Source organism: Balaenoptera musculus, chromosome 2 (genome assembly GCF_009873245.2).
Source record: "Balaenoptera musculus isolate JJ_BM4_2016_0621 chromosome 2, mBalMus1.pri.v3, whole genome shotgun sequence".
NCBI lineage: Eukaryota > Metazoa > Chordata > Mammalia > Artiodactyla > Balaenopteridae > Balaenoptera > Balaenoptera musculus.
In genome coordinates this window covers 60833017-60847362 of record NC_045786.1, presented here as the reverse complement: position 1 = coordinate 60847362, position 14346 = coordinate 60833017, and the positions used below count along the sequence as shown (strand labels likewise).

The 14346-nt window shown below is 57.0% G+C and overlaps 1 protein-coding gene across 2 annotated transcripts; it reads left to right on the top strand.

Annotated features, from left to right (window-relative positions):
* The first annotated feature begins 5986 nt into the window (after positions 1-5986).
* ISLR2 (immunoglobulin superfamily containing leucine rich repeat 2) lies at positions 5987-11516 on the top strand. Of its 2 annotated transcripts, none has more exons than XM_036841293.1 (3): positions 5987-6024; positions 6608-6721; positions 8155-11516. In XM_036841293.1, exon 3 carries the CDS (start codon positions 8163-8165, stop codon positions 10404-10406), a length of 2244 nt encoding a protein of 747 aa, XP_036697188.1. In that variant the 5' UTR covers positions 5987-6024; positions 6608-6721; positions 8155-8162; the 3' UTR covers positions 10407-11516. The 2 variants fall into 2 exon arrangements, with proteins under 2 accessions (XP_036697188.1, XP_036697187.1); XM_036841292.1 differs by lacking the exon at positions 5987-6024 and adding an exon at positions 6092-6156.
* Positions 11517-14346: the final 2830 nt, after the last annotated feature.

The window sequence follows — 14346 nt, the reverse complement described above, 5'->3', positions numbered from 1 at the left end:
CCCTGGCAGACGCTCCCTAGAGACCCCAATCCAACCTGCAAACCTGCTTCTCAAGCCACAGCACCCAAGGACAGCAGCCCTGGAAGGGCCCCAGAGCACATCTAGCCCATTCTTCTACCTTCGCAATGGTAGAGACTTAGAATGAGAGAGGCCAAGGGGTTGCTTAAGATCACGCAGCAAATTTGTGAAGCTGGCACCTTTGTGCTGTCTCTGCATTCTTCATAAAACCAGTAGAATTCTTCCTCCTGTTTTCCACCTCGACAGTAAAGTGCCTCTCTCCTCTGCCATGGGACCCGGTGACATGTTCAGTATGTGAAGTCATGTAGGAACATCTTTGAATTCAGAAACGTCTCCTGTTCATAAATATCCAACTAACGACTGAAACTTCCACTGCTCCCAAAATAGCTTTGGATCCCAGCACAGGCATTTCCAAGAACAGATTTTTATCCTTTCAAGAATTCTATGAAAGCAGAGAATAGTTTGTATGCCTACCCAAAAGAGCTCCCTGATCCTGGTCACACATTGAGCCCTGACCCTCGTCACGGATGGTGGACATAGACTGGTCTAATTTTCAGGTAAAGGGGTATCTACTACAGTTCATTATAATTATGTCACTCTCAATTCATTTTGATACAGTGTTAGATTACTCTGATCCTGCAATTCCCCAACCTCTATTTCAAGGGGATTTCTTGCTTATAGTGAATCTTGGGATTGACTCCTCGACATCCATTTCAGGGCTAGATGATTACTCTAAGCCAATCAATTCCATCCCCTTTGCCAGTGATTGGCTCAAAGATGGGGAGTCCTAAGCCAATATGTGTCAAGAAGACCTTAGGAGAGGTGATGGCTTCTGGAAAGGGAATCCAGTCTCTCTCTTCCGCTAGTCTGCTACTGATAAGCATGTTACTCCAGCTGCTGCTGAAACCCTCCAATGACACTGAGGGACATGAGTCTCAAGTTGAAGCCCTGTTAAGGGAGAGGAGAGAGACAGAAAGAACCCGAGCCTGCCGATGTCATTGAGCTACTGAATCAACCAGCCCTGAAGCCGCCAGCCTGGCTTCCTGCTTGTGAGATGATACACTTAATAGTTTAAAACACTGAGATGGGAATTTTGTTATCTGCAGATGGAAGCATCATAAATAATTCCCTGCCCTCCCTTCCCCTGCTTCCCCCTGCCATGGAGGGGCTGGACTCCCACTCTGGGGGAACCAGTCCTGCCTGGGCTGGGTAGAATAGCTAAGCACGTTGCCCAGGCAGGAGTGTTGCCTCTTCCAGGCAGGAGTTTCCCATCTTTGGTGAGACAAGCACAGACCCAGATAATTACATGAGATGCCACTGGAAGAGCTGTCGTTAATTTTGATGGCAATAAAGAGCCTTGCCAGAAAGTTAAGCTAATTTCATGAAAGCACTGGGAGGAAGGTCATGAACTGGATCCCAGCTTATTAATAACGTCGAGCTTCATTTGAACCATTCAGGAAATTCCTCCCAGTTGCCTCCAGCAAACTGCCACAGGTTGCTACTCTCCTCTGAAATCAACAGTCTTCCCATATGCAAATGTGGATTTTTCTGTTTTTCCCTAGAAAATAATTAAAGTTACAGAGCCCAATAAATACTTAAACAGATCGTGGTTTTAATTAAAAACCTTTCTCCAAGCCTGCAGCTGCAGGTCTCTCTTCCCAAACAGGCACACTGGTGACAGCTGCAAATGTCAGAATCTGGGTTTAAGTATCTGAGACTAGAAATCTTTACAAATAATAATAGTAATTCTGATTTTTACCTATGCCATGGTGTGTGGGAGGTGTAGGGGGGAGTGAAGAGAGATATTTGGGGGAAGGGCCAAGGTCTTTCCCCCTACTGGGGAAGCAGGGCACAAGCATGTTGGAGCAGGTTCAGCAGAACCTCAAGATACCTGTACCCAACGCTGCAAGGTAATAATGATGGCTAATTCTAGCTATTGTTGAAAAAAATAAAAACTCATTTCTGAGCACTACCTAAGTACCAGGTACTAGGTGCTTTGCATGCATTGACTCATTTAATCCTCAAGCAACCCAATAAAATGGGTATTCTTATTTATACCCCTTCCCCACCCCCAAGCACAGAGAGGTTAAGTAACTTGGCCAAGGTCACACAGTGAGTACATGGTGGAGCCTCATGCTAGAATCTTCCCTCTTAACCACTATGTAGTATGTGTATGAGGGAAAGGAGAGATGGAAGTTAGCAGGGGTTGCGGGGGGGGGGGGGGTTATAACGGGGACTCCAGAAGTTGAAAGGTGGGAAGCTGTGTGTTTAGGAGATTCTAGCTGGAGGGCAGGTGGGAAGGGTCTGCTGAGTAGGCTGCTATGCTGGGGATCTGTGATGCCCTTCTGGGTCCTGGCTTTCTTACTCTCAGGGACTCTCCCTCATTCATTAAATCACCCACCTGGCACGTTAAAAACAAGGGCATGTACAGCTCTGAGTGCAGGTGCAACTGAATCGTCTGCACAGTGTTATATGTCCTAAACCTTTAATCAAACATCTATTACTTCCAACTTTGCAGTTTTCTATTCCCCTCTTAGAGCCTGAAAACTATTTTCTCTTTCAGATCTCAGGCATTTTATAAGTCCCTGGCAAAGTCAGAAGACTTAAGGACTACCTTCTAGGCCTGGGTACTGGACTCAGAGAGAAAGCACTCATGCCACACAGGGAAGGTTGGGGAGGAGTACAGGAAGGTTTCGTCCCAGGAGAACTAAACTTACTGGCTTGCTCAATGAGCATCCAGAGGGTGCCTATTGCGCCCTGGGCATTGAAAACACAATGGGGTGCGAAGCCGGGGCTCTGCCTGTGTTGGGCAGGGGTGAGGAGGCTGCAGATTCCTGGGACATAACGCTGGGTGGGCATGGGAAGGAAAGCTTCGGTGCCTTGGTTTAGCGTCTCCCACTTCGGAACTTTGCGCCACAGGATGCAGAGCCGGGAGCAGCGCACGCCCGGGTCCCGGGCTGAAGCCGCCGATCCTCGGGGCCCAGGGTACCCCAGCCATTGCCCCGCGCCTCTGAGCCCGGCAGGCGGTTTCCAGCAGGGGGCGCGCGCGAACCAGGCCTGGGCCCGAGACTTTGAATAGACCGAACCCGGGTAGCTGGTGCCGGGATCCGGGGGTTTTAACCCGCCCTACTCTCGGGACCGTGCGGGTCGGCAAGGTCGAAGTTAGAGGTCCACAAAAAGCTGCCCAGAGCTCCAGCTCTCCGCCCTGGGTGTATCTAGGGTCGGCACCCCAGCCTGGTCAAAAAGCCTTAGCCCGGATTCTGTAGATTCCAAATCTGGGCCCTCCACGCTGGTGTCTTGGAACCTTGTATCCCTCCTCTCCCCTACTTCCACACACCTAATTAGGTGTCTGTTTCTTTAACCATCAAAGACTTGGGCGGCGGTGGGGGTGGTATCTTCGTTCCCGGTTCCCCAGCCCTTCAGTAACTGTACCATTATCAACATTACAGACATTAGAGGCCCCTGCGCGCCTGGCGGCGCCGGTCGAGATGCTCTCAGGCTTCTTCTAGCTGAGCTCGGAGGCTGATCCTGGAGTCGTACCTCCCATCCTAGGTCTCGGCGGATTCTGCCCGGGGCGACTCGGGGTCTAGCCCTGCTAGGGCGGGCACTGAACTCTTCAGGGTCCAAGGCGGGGGTAAGGGTTGTCTTTTCCCCAGGGCAGGCTTGGGGAACAAAAGCGCTTGCTGGAGAGTGGGCGGGAGCTGCGGGGGTCTGCGGGAGTCGGCGCCCTCGCCTGGGTGACCACTGCGCCCTTAGTCGCCCTCCAGGCGCCTGATGCCCTGTCTCCCTGCAGAATTCCCCTGGCTTCAGCATCCCCGGCAAAAGAGCAAGGAAAGGGGGTCTTTCTTGGCTTGCAGGCCCCAAAGGTTCCCAGGACTCGGGCGGGTGGGGTCCCTGCGGTCCGGGAAGTTCTCCGCGGAGAGTGAGCGAGCTCATTTTTCCTTCCATTCCCCAGCCTCTGTCTTCCAGTCTTTCAACCCTTCCAAGTTATCCCCAGCTTGCCTCCCTGTACGCCTCCTAGCCGAAAGCAAAGAGAACCTCCCAACGCACAAAATAAAGAGAGGTGAAAAATGGGTGGAGAGTCCACAAGTCGCGCGCCTCCGTGCCTGAGCCTCGGTCACTGCCTTTACGCCAGGCTCCCCTCCCCCCGCCAGGGAAAGTCTCCAGGACCCCCATACAGGACCCGATTCTCCAACCTCGCTGCTCGGCCCCCGGCTCCCCAGATCCCTCTTCCTTGGCCAAGGCTCCTCGAATTGCCCTTCAGGATTACCAAGACGCGTGGACAACACACCCAGGACGCCCCCCTTGCTCCGCAGACAAAGGGTCTGTGCCAGGCCAGCCGGCCGCGCCATTCCGCCCAAACCGCCCGGACTCACTCCTGGACTAGGGACCTGCTCTCGTTGCCCCCACCGCACGGTCAAGATCCTCTTACTCCTCCTCCCTCTTCGAAGACACCGTCTCCCTCAGGGCGCCCCCGCGCCCCTCCCCCGGGGCGTCTGTGGGAACTACAGGCACGGGCAGATGGAATGAAGTTCTGGGTTCTGAATTCTGGGTTGAGCGAGATGCGCTGGTCCCAGCTGGCTGGGCTGCCTGTAGCGACCGCAGGAATAGGAGAGAGGGAAGGCTACGAAGTGTGTGTGCGCCAGTCTGTTCATATTTAATTTATAAAGGCTCCTCGGAACCCCGATCGGGTGGTCTCTTTAGAGGCAGCGCTCCTCACCCGTCTCTCTCCCCCACCTCCCCAGCTCATTAAAATGCTCAACACTGAAATCGGAAGATTGATCTCAGAGGCCCCAAACCGACCCACCTCCAGAGACAGCCACGGCCCGAGTGAGGGCTGGGGGGAACACGTGCGCCCGGAGTGCTCAGTGTCTATGGAAATACCGGGGAAGGCAGGGGCTCTGCGTGTTTCCCGAAGCCTGCACCCCTTTTCCGATTCTGGTCAGCAACTCTGTCTCCAGGGCTGCCATGGGCACTGAGGGGGAACAGAAATCGCGTTTTATACAAATGCCTCGACAACCCTGGGCTTCCACTTCTTTGTCGCCAAAAGAAATATCGGGGTTTCTCCAGAAACAGGAAGCGAGAGTCCGGAACAGCGAATATTCGAGTCTGCTGAGGCCCGTTGTTGTGTGAGGGTGTCAAACATTAGGGCGGTATCGGGCCGCAGAGGCTTTGGGGGACAGTGTGTGGGGTTGATGGTGTGTTTGCTCGTTAGACCGTGAAGATGATGGCGGGGGCGGAGGAGGAAGAGAGATGCTCAAGCCTGAAGTCTCCAACCCACAGTGCTCAAAAGGAGCAGACGTTTTGTAACCATCCCTTTCCACACCGCCGTCTGCTGCAGCCCCGGAGCCCCATTCGCCCCTAGCTGGCAAGTCCTGAGGGCGAGGCCCTTGGGTGCGCTCGGACCGGCTTCCTGGGAGCGGAGGCTGGTACCAACGCGCCCTGCCCCACCCAGCGGTGCGCACGGGCCCTCGAGCTGGGCGGTGGTCTTCCAGCGGTGGTTTAGCCACAAAAGGCGAGACGTACAGAGTCGACCTGAGGAGGCTGGGCAGGGGAGCGCCCGGTAGGGCGGTGCGTTCTAGTCTTCGGGTTGGGCTGGCAAGAGGTGAGGTGGGAGCTGGGGAAACCAGGGCTCGTAGCTGCCCAGAGCCAGGCAAAAATAGCAGGGAGGGTGAGGCGCTCTGCTAACACTATCAATTATGCATCGTGTTGAACGTGGCTTCGGGGAGGAGGCGGCTAGCAGCGGGGGTGCGGGAAGGAAGAGTCCGCGCGACCCCTGCGGCGCGCAGCTCAGCCGGTCCCGCGCGAGGACTCTCTGCGCCACCGCCTGCCTTTGCAAAAAGAGTTTTAAGGCAAAGACACGCTTCCCTCCCCCCTTCAGGAGTGAGCTCTTCCTTCCCCCAAATTCCTCAAAGATGGTTTGTCTCACGTGTTGCGGGGCGTAAAAGAGGCTCGCATTCAATTAGCAGCAAAGCTAACGGGCTCTGGCGGGACCCGCGCGTGAGGGTGAGTGCGCATGAATGTGTGTGCCTTTAGGAGGGGGGAATGCTGAGCGTCCCGGGTGAAGGTGTGCCTTTGAAAATGTGTGTGAACGTAGCGAGATCTCAACACATTGATGCGATTATTACATGATGACGGGTAATTCTAACATATGAAGAGCGACTGTGTGGAGGGTGCGAGGGTCTGTGTCTGTGCCAACGCGTTTGAATGGGGAGGGAGTCGTGTGATTAGGGATAGTGACAATGTCTACAGATGTGTAAATGAGGGGGGGGATGAGGGTTATGGGAGTGTGGTGAACTGGAAAGAGCCAGGCCAGGGCGCTGGGCGTGGGGGCGCCCCTTTGTGACCAACGTCCCTTGGCCAGGGGAAGAGTCTCTATGGCTTTAACAAATGTAGATGATGCGGGAGGTGGGAGAGGCTGTGCGCGTCCCTGCTGAGCCCGGGAGCGCGCGAGGACTCTCTTCAATCTGCAGCCAGTGAGAGGTGGGGGGAACAGAGGCGAAAGGAAAAACTGAAGTGGGACCTCAGGGCCAGGGGAGTCCACAGCTTACCTGTCCCTTTCTCTGCCTCTCCCCCATCTTCCCCACAGTCGCAGCAACAGATGTGGGAAGCGCCCTTGGGCTGTCGTCCTGGCTCCGCGACCTCAAGTCTGCAGAAGGGGTTGCAGCCCGAGGGCAGCGCGCGGAGAGTCAGCGAGCAGCGGGTAAGCAGCGGAGACCACCCCGTAACACTGACCCAGATGGGGGTAAATCCCGTCCAGGGTGCCAGACCCTGCCGGCTCTCTCTAGGCGAGACCGGGGAGAAGAGGGGAGGGGCCTTCCCTCCGGAGCAAGAGGGAGTGGGGAACGCGGGTTCCAAAGACCAGAGGGTGGGAGGGGCTCTGCCGAACCTGCCAGGAGCCCTAAGTGGGAGCGGAGAATCTGTTTGTAAGTCCGTTTGTATGACTGCGGATACGAATCTTTTATTGGGGGGGGGGGTTGTCCTCAGGCATTGTGGGCTGCAGAAAAGAGGCAGAATCTTAAACCTTCTACTTGATTAGCTAGTGGCAGCCCCCTTGACCCATCGGCTAGGGACTTCCCCGCCCCCATGGGAGCCGTCTGGGAAGATGCAGAGGGGGGAGTGAGGATCTTTAGTGACCTCCCTCCATTGCTCTTGGTCCCAGCTCGGAGGAGGACCTCCTTCCTGAGAAGGAAGGTTGATCGAGGGGCCCTGTTGGTTTTCCCCTCCTAGGAGTTGCAGCCCAGGGCAGGCGGCTTCAATTGCGGCTGAAGAGGGACCTGATGAGTCTGTTTCCCTGGTCCCAAGCCTCTTGCCACCTGCAGCAAGTTCTCAGCATTTGCTGATCCGCTGGGATTTCAGTCTGAGAGGGCTGTGCACAGGCGCAAGTGCTCGCCTGTGTCCCTGTGTGTGGGTTGGTCTGTGTGAGGACTTGTGCCCTGGTGTCTGTCAATTCTCACAATGAACAGGAAAGCACTTTGCCCCGTGGTGGAGAACGCTGTACAAATGCTGTGTTCAGTTGAGAGAACAATGAGGTCTCCAGGATATATTGTGTCTGTGTCTGGGTGTCTTTGTGTTTGTATGTCTAGGAAATGTGTTGTGAACCCCTAAGCCCCTGCAGAAGTTGTCGGTTTGATGGCAGGTGCCTGGGCGTGTGTTTGTATTGTTGTGCGCTTGTATGGGCGTGTGTGGGCGAGTGCTGTGCCGTGGGACAAAGAGTTCAAGGGAGGACAGGCGGTCACGGACAAAAATACCCTTTCTATGTATCCCTTTCACTGAGTTAAATGAAGGCTTAGAAACATAGTCAGGGCTCGATGCAAAGCCCAGGGCAGACCTGCTAGCGGCCCACTCTGTGGAGGGCTCAGCCCCAGGCTGATGGGATAGGTAGAGAAAAAAGAGCAAGGTACGAGGCGGCTAGAAAAGGAAGTCAGGGCCCTGAGAGGGAGCAAGCATTGAATCCCAAGACTTTTACTGAGCTCCAACTCGTGCCTAAGAGAGGCTGCTGGGCACAGAGGAGAAAGTTACCGCAGCCCTGGGACCTGCCCTAGACGGGTTTACGGAGGAGGCAGATGGATAGGGAAGGGACGCTGGGGCTCAGTGAGTCACCTTCTCCCCTCTTCCCCGGGCTTCCACCTGCAGGATCCGCGATGGTGCCCTTGAGGGCCCTGTGGCTGGCTTGGGCGCTGCTAGGAGTGGCCGGAGCGTGCCCAGAGCCGTGCGCCTGTGTGGACAAGTACGCGCACCAATTCGCCGACTGCGCCTACAAGGAGCTGCGCGAGGTGCCGGAAGGACTACCGGCCAACGTGACCACGCTTAGTCTGTCGGCGAACAAGATCACCGTGCTGCGGCGTGGGGCCTTCGCCGACGTCACGCAGGTCACGTCGCTGTGGCTGGCGCACAATGAGGTGCGCACCGTGGAGCTGGGCTCGCTGGCGGTGCTGAGCCAGCTCAAGAACCTCGACCTGAGCCACAACCTCATATCCAGCTTCCCATGGAGCGACCTGCGTAACCTGAGCGCTCTACAGCTACTCAAGATGAACCACAACCGCTTGGGCTCGTTGCCCCGGGACGCACTCGGTGCACTGCCCGACCTGCGCTCCCTACGCATCAACAACAACCGGCTTCGTACACTGGCTCCTGGCACCTTCGATGCGCTAAGCGCGCTGTCACATCTGCAACTCTATCACAACCCCTTCCACTGCGGTTGCAGCCTTGTGTGGCTGCAGGCCTGGGCCGCGAGCACCCGGGTCTCCTTACCGGAGCCCGACTCCATCGCGTGCGCCTCTCCTCCTGCTCTGCAGGGGGTGCCGGTGCACCGCCTGCCCGCCCTGTCCTGTGTACCTCCCAGTGTGCATCTGAGTGTTGAGCCGCCGCCTGAGGCGCCGGGCAGCCCCCTGCGCTCCGGCCTAACGCTCATGCTACACTGCGTCGCCGAAGGACACCCCACGCCCCGCCTGCAATGGCAACTTCAGATCCCGGGGGGCACCGTAGTGTTAGTGCCGCCGATCCTGAGCGGGGAGGACGACGGGGACGGGGCGGAAGACGGGGAGGAGGAAGGAGATGGGGACGGGCCAACGCAGACAGAGGCTCCAACCCCGACTCCAGCACCCGCTTGGCCCGCGCCCCCAGCTACCCCGCGCTTCCTGGCCCTTACAAACGGCTCCCTGTTGGTGCCCCTCCTGAGTGCCAAGGAGGCAGGCATCTACACATGCCGTGCCCACAACGAGCTGGGTGCCAACTCCACGTCAGTTCACGTGGCAGTGGCAGCTGCAGGGCCCCCAAAGCACGCTCCTGGCGCAGGGGGAGACCCTGACGGACAGGCTCCAACCTCGGAGCGTAAGTCCACAGCCAAAACCCGGGGCAACAGTGTCCTACCTTCCAAGCCCGAGGGCAAAATCAAAAGCCAAGGCCTGGGCCGGGTTAGCGTCCTCGGGGAGACACAGGCAGGGCCGGAGGGGGACGAGGAGGCAGGTGAGGGTGAAGAGGCGGAAGACCAGGTCTCTGCTGACCCGGTGGAGGAGCAACGCTGTGGCCACGGGGACCCCTCGCGGTACGTGTCCAACCACGCGTTCAACCAGAGTGCCGAGCTCAAGCCGCATGTCTTTGAGCTGGGCGTCATCGCGCTGGACGTGGCGGAGCGCGAGGCGCGGGTGCAGCTGACACCACTGGCGGCAAGATGGGGCCCTGGGCCCGGCGCGGCTGCGGGAGCAGGGCGGCCCGGACGGCGGCCATTGCGCCTGCTCTATCTGTGCCCGGCGGGGGGCGGCGCAGCAGTGCAGTGGTCGCGTGTAGAGGAGGGCGTCAACGCCTACTGGTTCCGTGGCCTGCGGCCCGGGACCAACTACTCCGTGTGCCTGGCGCTGGCAGGCGAGGCCTGCCACGTGCAAGTGGTGTTCGCCACCAAGAAAGAGTTGCCCTCTCTGCTGGTTATCGTGGCCGTGAGCGTGTTCCTCCTGGTGCTGGCCACCGTGCCCCTGCTGGGCGCCGCCTGCTGCCATCTGCTGGCCAAACACCCGGGCAAGCCCTACCGTCTTATCCTGAGGCCGCAGGCCCCGGATCCCATGGAGAAGCGCATCGCCGCCGATTTCGACCCGCGTGCCTCCTACCTCGAGTCCGAGAAAAGCTACCCGGCAGGCGGCGAGGCGGGCGGCGAGGAGCCAGAGGAGACCCCCGGGGAGGGCCTTGACGAAGAAGCAGAGCAGGGGGACCCAGATGGGGACCTGCAGAGGGAGGAGAGCCTGGCGGCCTGCTCGCTGGTGGAATCCCAGTCCAAGGCCAACCAAGAGGAGTTCGAGGCGGGCTCCGAGTACAGTGATCGGCTGCCCCTGGGTGCCGAAGCAGTCAACATCGCCCAGGAGATTAACGGCAACTACAGGCAGACAGCGGGCTGAACCCCCAGCCCGTCTGGCAGCCCATTCCCATCCCCCACCTTGGGTGCCTGGGAGCAGAAGCCTTGGGCTGGCAGGATTTATGCCCCCCCAACTTTCACTTACTCCACCCCCTTACCACCCCCTAACCTTGACTACTGGGGACTTCTAGTGGGGAGTCCCACCCACGACGGTCATTGTCCTCGTGGGCTGAATTCCCCTCCATGGCGAGCACAGTCCCCCGCTCCTCCCTCCCTGTATAAGACACCACCCGCTGACCGTGAGGCGAAATCCAAGCCTCTCCGTTCCCACCGCAATTATCAGCGAAATCCGCCCCGAGCCCGCTCCACAGTGGGCTCGGAAGCCAGAGGAAATGGGAGAAGACTTTGGAAACATCTGATGGGCATGCTGTGGCTCGGGGGTCAGCCCGGGACCCCCAGGAGATGTCCTTAGCGTGGAGCGCTATGGGGTCCCGCCTCAACCCCTACTCCGCCCTTTCCGGGGTACACATCCCAGAAGCCGGAATTCTGTGGCAACTCCCCAGTTTTTAGTTTCAAAGCCCCCTTATGACTGGGAACCAAACGCTTCTGTCCCCCGTCCCCCACTCCGCTTCTGACCAGCTGGAGCCGAGACGGGTGCCTGCGGCGCCTTTCAGCTCCGCGCTCCGATTTTCATATTTTCGTTGTTTTCAAAGACAGTGACACTCCGGATCTGGTGCTAACACTCCCTTGCTAGCCTCTGGGAAAACTGGGTGTGTGCGTGTCTGGGGATGGGGGGAATCCGCCTTCTCTCGCCCTCTCTCCTAACTTAAAGCGCCGCAAAACCACGCGCCCTGTTTCCGCGGAGGGTGCGGCCTTGGTCCCGGGCCAATTTCGTTGTAGGTCAGTCGGGAATTTCTGGAGACTCGACAGCTCCGCTTGCGCTGCAGCATGCGGCCCAGACCTCAGCTCGAGAAGCACCAGGGGCGCCGGAAGCCAACCCCGGTCTCCTGGACCGGGCCTCTGGTGAGGGGCGAGCGCCCCGGTTCGCACAAAGCCGGCGCGTGACCGTGCGGCGGGATCCGGATGGAGAAAAGCCCCTCGGTCCTCGCGCCCCCCCGCCCCGCCCCTCCTTCCGCGAGAATAGTAATATTTGCGCGGCTGTAGTCCTAGACGAGCGTGCTCTGTAGGAGAAAAGTCTGTGTCCTGTAAAAGTGTGTCAAGGGTAGAGTAGGGAGGCGGGCGGGAGGGAGGGCGGGGAGAGGGGACGCGGCGCGGCGACTCGGGCGCTGGTCTTTTTTCTTTCTTGCAGAAAAGCCTAGGGGTTGGGGTGGGGGGTTTGGGGCATCGGGACCAGCCCTGTCCGTGAAGCGCAGCACAAGTGCGGCCCGGGGCTGAATAGCCCCTTGGAGTCCGCACCCTTTTCTAAAGGCGTCTGTATGTAAACAGTCAATAAAACAATCGATTTGAACTGGCCTTGGTGACTCTTTGTCGGGGGACAGAGGCAGGAAGCCTGGAGGATGCAGGAGGAAACAGCAGAAGGAAGGAGCCCATAGGATCCTCCCGTTGGGATCCTTTGTGTGATTTTTTGTTTGTCTTGTGATTTTACCAGGTGTTTACACCTGGTGCCTGCTCTTGGTGCCTCCAGCTCAGGGATGGAGGGGGGAAACCAGGTGGGATGGGAGAGGCTGGAAGTGAGTGGGGAGGGCTTGCAGAGAGGGAGGGGTGGCTCTCTGCAGACTGAACGCGGGGAGCTCCAGAGTGTGTGTGTGTGAGTGTGTGCGAGTGCACAATCCTCCTTGGGTTGACACTGTCACGATGATGGGGTGTGGCTGTGCGTGTGAGGACTGCCTAGTTTCTGTGTCTCAACACCAGCTTTGGTTCTCTGAAGATGCATAGGGGCAAGACTTGTGCACAAAAGATGTCACAAGTAACACAAATTACAGAGCAGGCAAATGATGGAGAGCAGCAAAGGGGGAAATCGGCAAGGTTGATTCCACAGAACAAGCTGACACTTTCAGCCCAGGAGCCATGTGTGTGTGTGCATGTGCATGTGTGTGCGTGTGTGTGCGTGTGCGTGTGTGCGTGTGCATGTGTGTGTGTGTGCGTGTGTGTGTTGGGGGATGGTGCTCAGTGAATGATGCATGGACACCTGGCAGGGCGTGTGACTGTTGGTGTGGTCTGAGGTGGGTGCACATGTACCATCAGGGTTGGAAGCACACTGATTTAATAGTCCTAGAAATGGGGCTTCTTGGGTGGGGAACAGGAGAGACAGAGAGATCCAGAGTGGTTGCTCCTGTCCAGCCTACAGTGCTGGGGTTGGGCCGGTTGTATTTCAGCTGAATCCCCCCAGGGGATGGGGAGCAGTCAGGAAGAGTGGTGGAAGAGGAAAGGAATAGAAATGAGGGGGGCAGGTGAAGAGTCCATCTCTACTCTCTTTTCTTCCTGCTTCTAATCTCTTCTCATCCCTCACCCTCTCTGTGGGTAGCAGGTCTTCCTAACTGGACCAGGCCAGTCTGGGGACCAGGCCCAGGTCCAGACACCCAGCATCCTGTCCTAGCTTGTCTCCTGGCAGAGGCAGTAGCTGGGACATTTCCCAGGGCCAGAGCCCAGGTTCCCTTCCCAGACCAGCAAAGCTGTCTCTGAGAAAAATTCCCCTCTGAGGACCGCAGTCCAAGCCCCACCACTGCAGCCCACACCACTGTCAGGGACGTAGCTCAGAAATATCTTTTAGGAAGAGGGCTGCTTTGTTCTATCTGCAAATGCTGCCTTTGAGCAGGGGGCAGGGACTGGCCCAGTTCCTGTGGTTCAGGAAGCCACCCACACAGTTGCATTTGGGCACAGGCCTGGCTGGGCTGGTGAGTGCTTAGCAATGTCCATCCCCCCCCAGTCCTCTCCTCATGGGAAGAGGGGGTAGAGGGAAGGCCTCCTTCTTGTTCCCCCCTGTCCTAAGGATTGAGAACCCTCCTGGAGACCCCCTAGGATCCTGAGTGCCCCCAAGAGATTGTGCAGAGTTGCTGAGAGTTCTGCCCCTTCTTTGTCCCAAGCCAAGCTTTCTAACGAACACATCGCTGCTCTGCTCGGCCTCATGCTCCCTGGACGAGGCAGGCCCAAAAGCTTGGCCCATAGGACAGGAATGGGTGGGTGCTGGAGGCTAAGGACCACGGTGCTGTGACACTCTGCCGACTGCCCATTGAGATACCAGCCCTCTCAGGAACTCTGTAGCTTCTGTCCGAATGTTTGGCTCATGAACAGAATGGTCCCCAGCCTCTGGCCTTCCTTCTTATCTCCTTTTAAATTTTATTCTTTCATTTCCTCCCCTTCTCTCCTCTCTGTTCTCTTTTTTTCTGCCTCTCCCTTTTTTCTTCCTCAAGGAATCTTATAAAATCCCAGGATTGGAAGGGACACTGAAGACTTACTAATTCAACTACCCACTTGAGGATTAATTCTTTTCTACACAGTCCCCATCAGGTGGTTTTGCAACTTCAGTTTATATTTATCCAGACATGGGGACTCACTATTCACTCCCTCCCGCCAAGGAACCAGTTGTTGAGCAGTTTAAAATGTGTTTCCTCACTTCCACCCCCTAGGCCTGATGTTGCAATTGGCACATGCTCTGTGAGAACCTGCAGAGGTGTGGTGATGTGATCCCCACCTCCATCCCTCACTTCAGGGCTCCAAAGCTTTTCATTCAATGCACATTTTTGAGCCTCTGCTGTATGCTTCAGGTGCTGTGCTAGCTAACTCTCTCCAGTGTATTTTGTTGTAAAACTTATGTGGATGGGAATGGAGTCTAATGGGTTGAAGACAGAGAGAGACAGAGAGAGAGAGAGAGAGAGTCTGAATGTGTATGAGGGTACCTGGAAAATGGTCAGAGAATGCAATATGACAGCAGTAGCCTTGGAACTCAGAGCAATTTATCAGGAGCAGTAATTCTTTGAGCTACAGAAACCAGATGCCCAGGATGTGGCCTTGAATCAGATTGG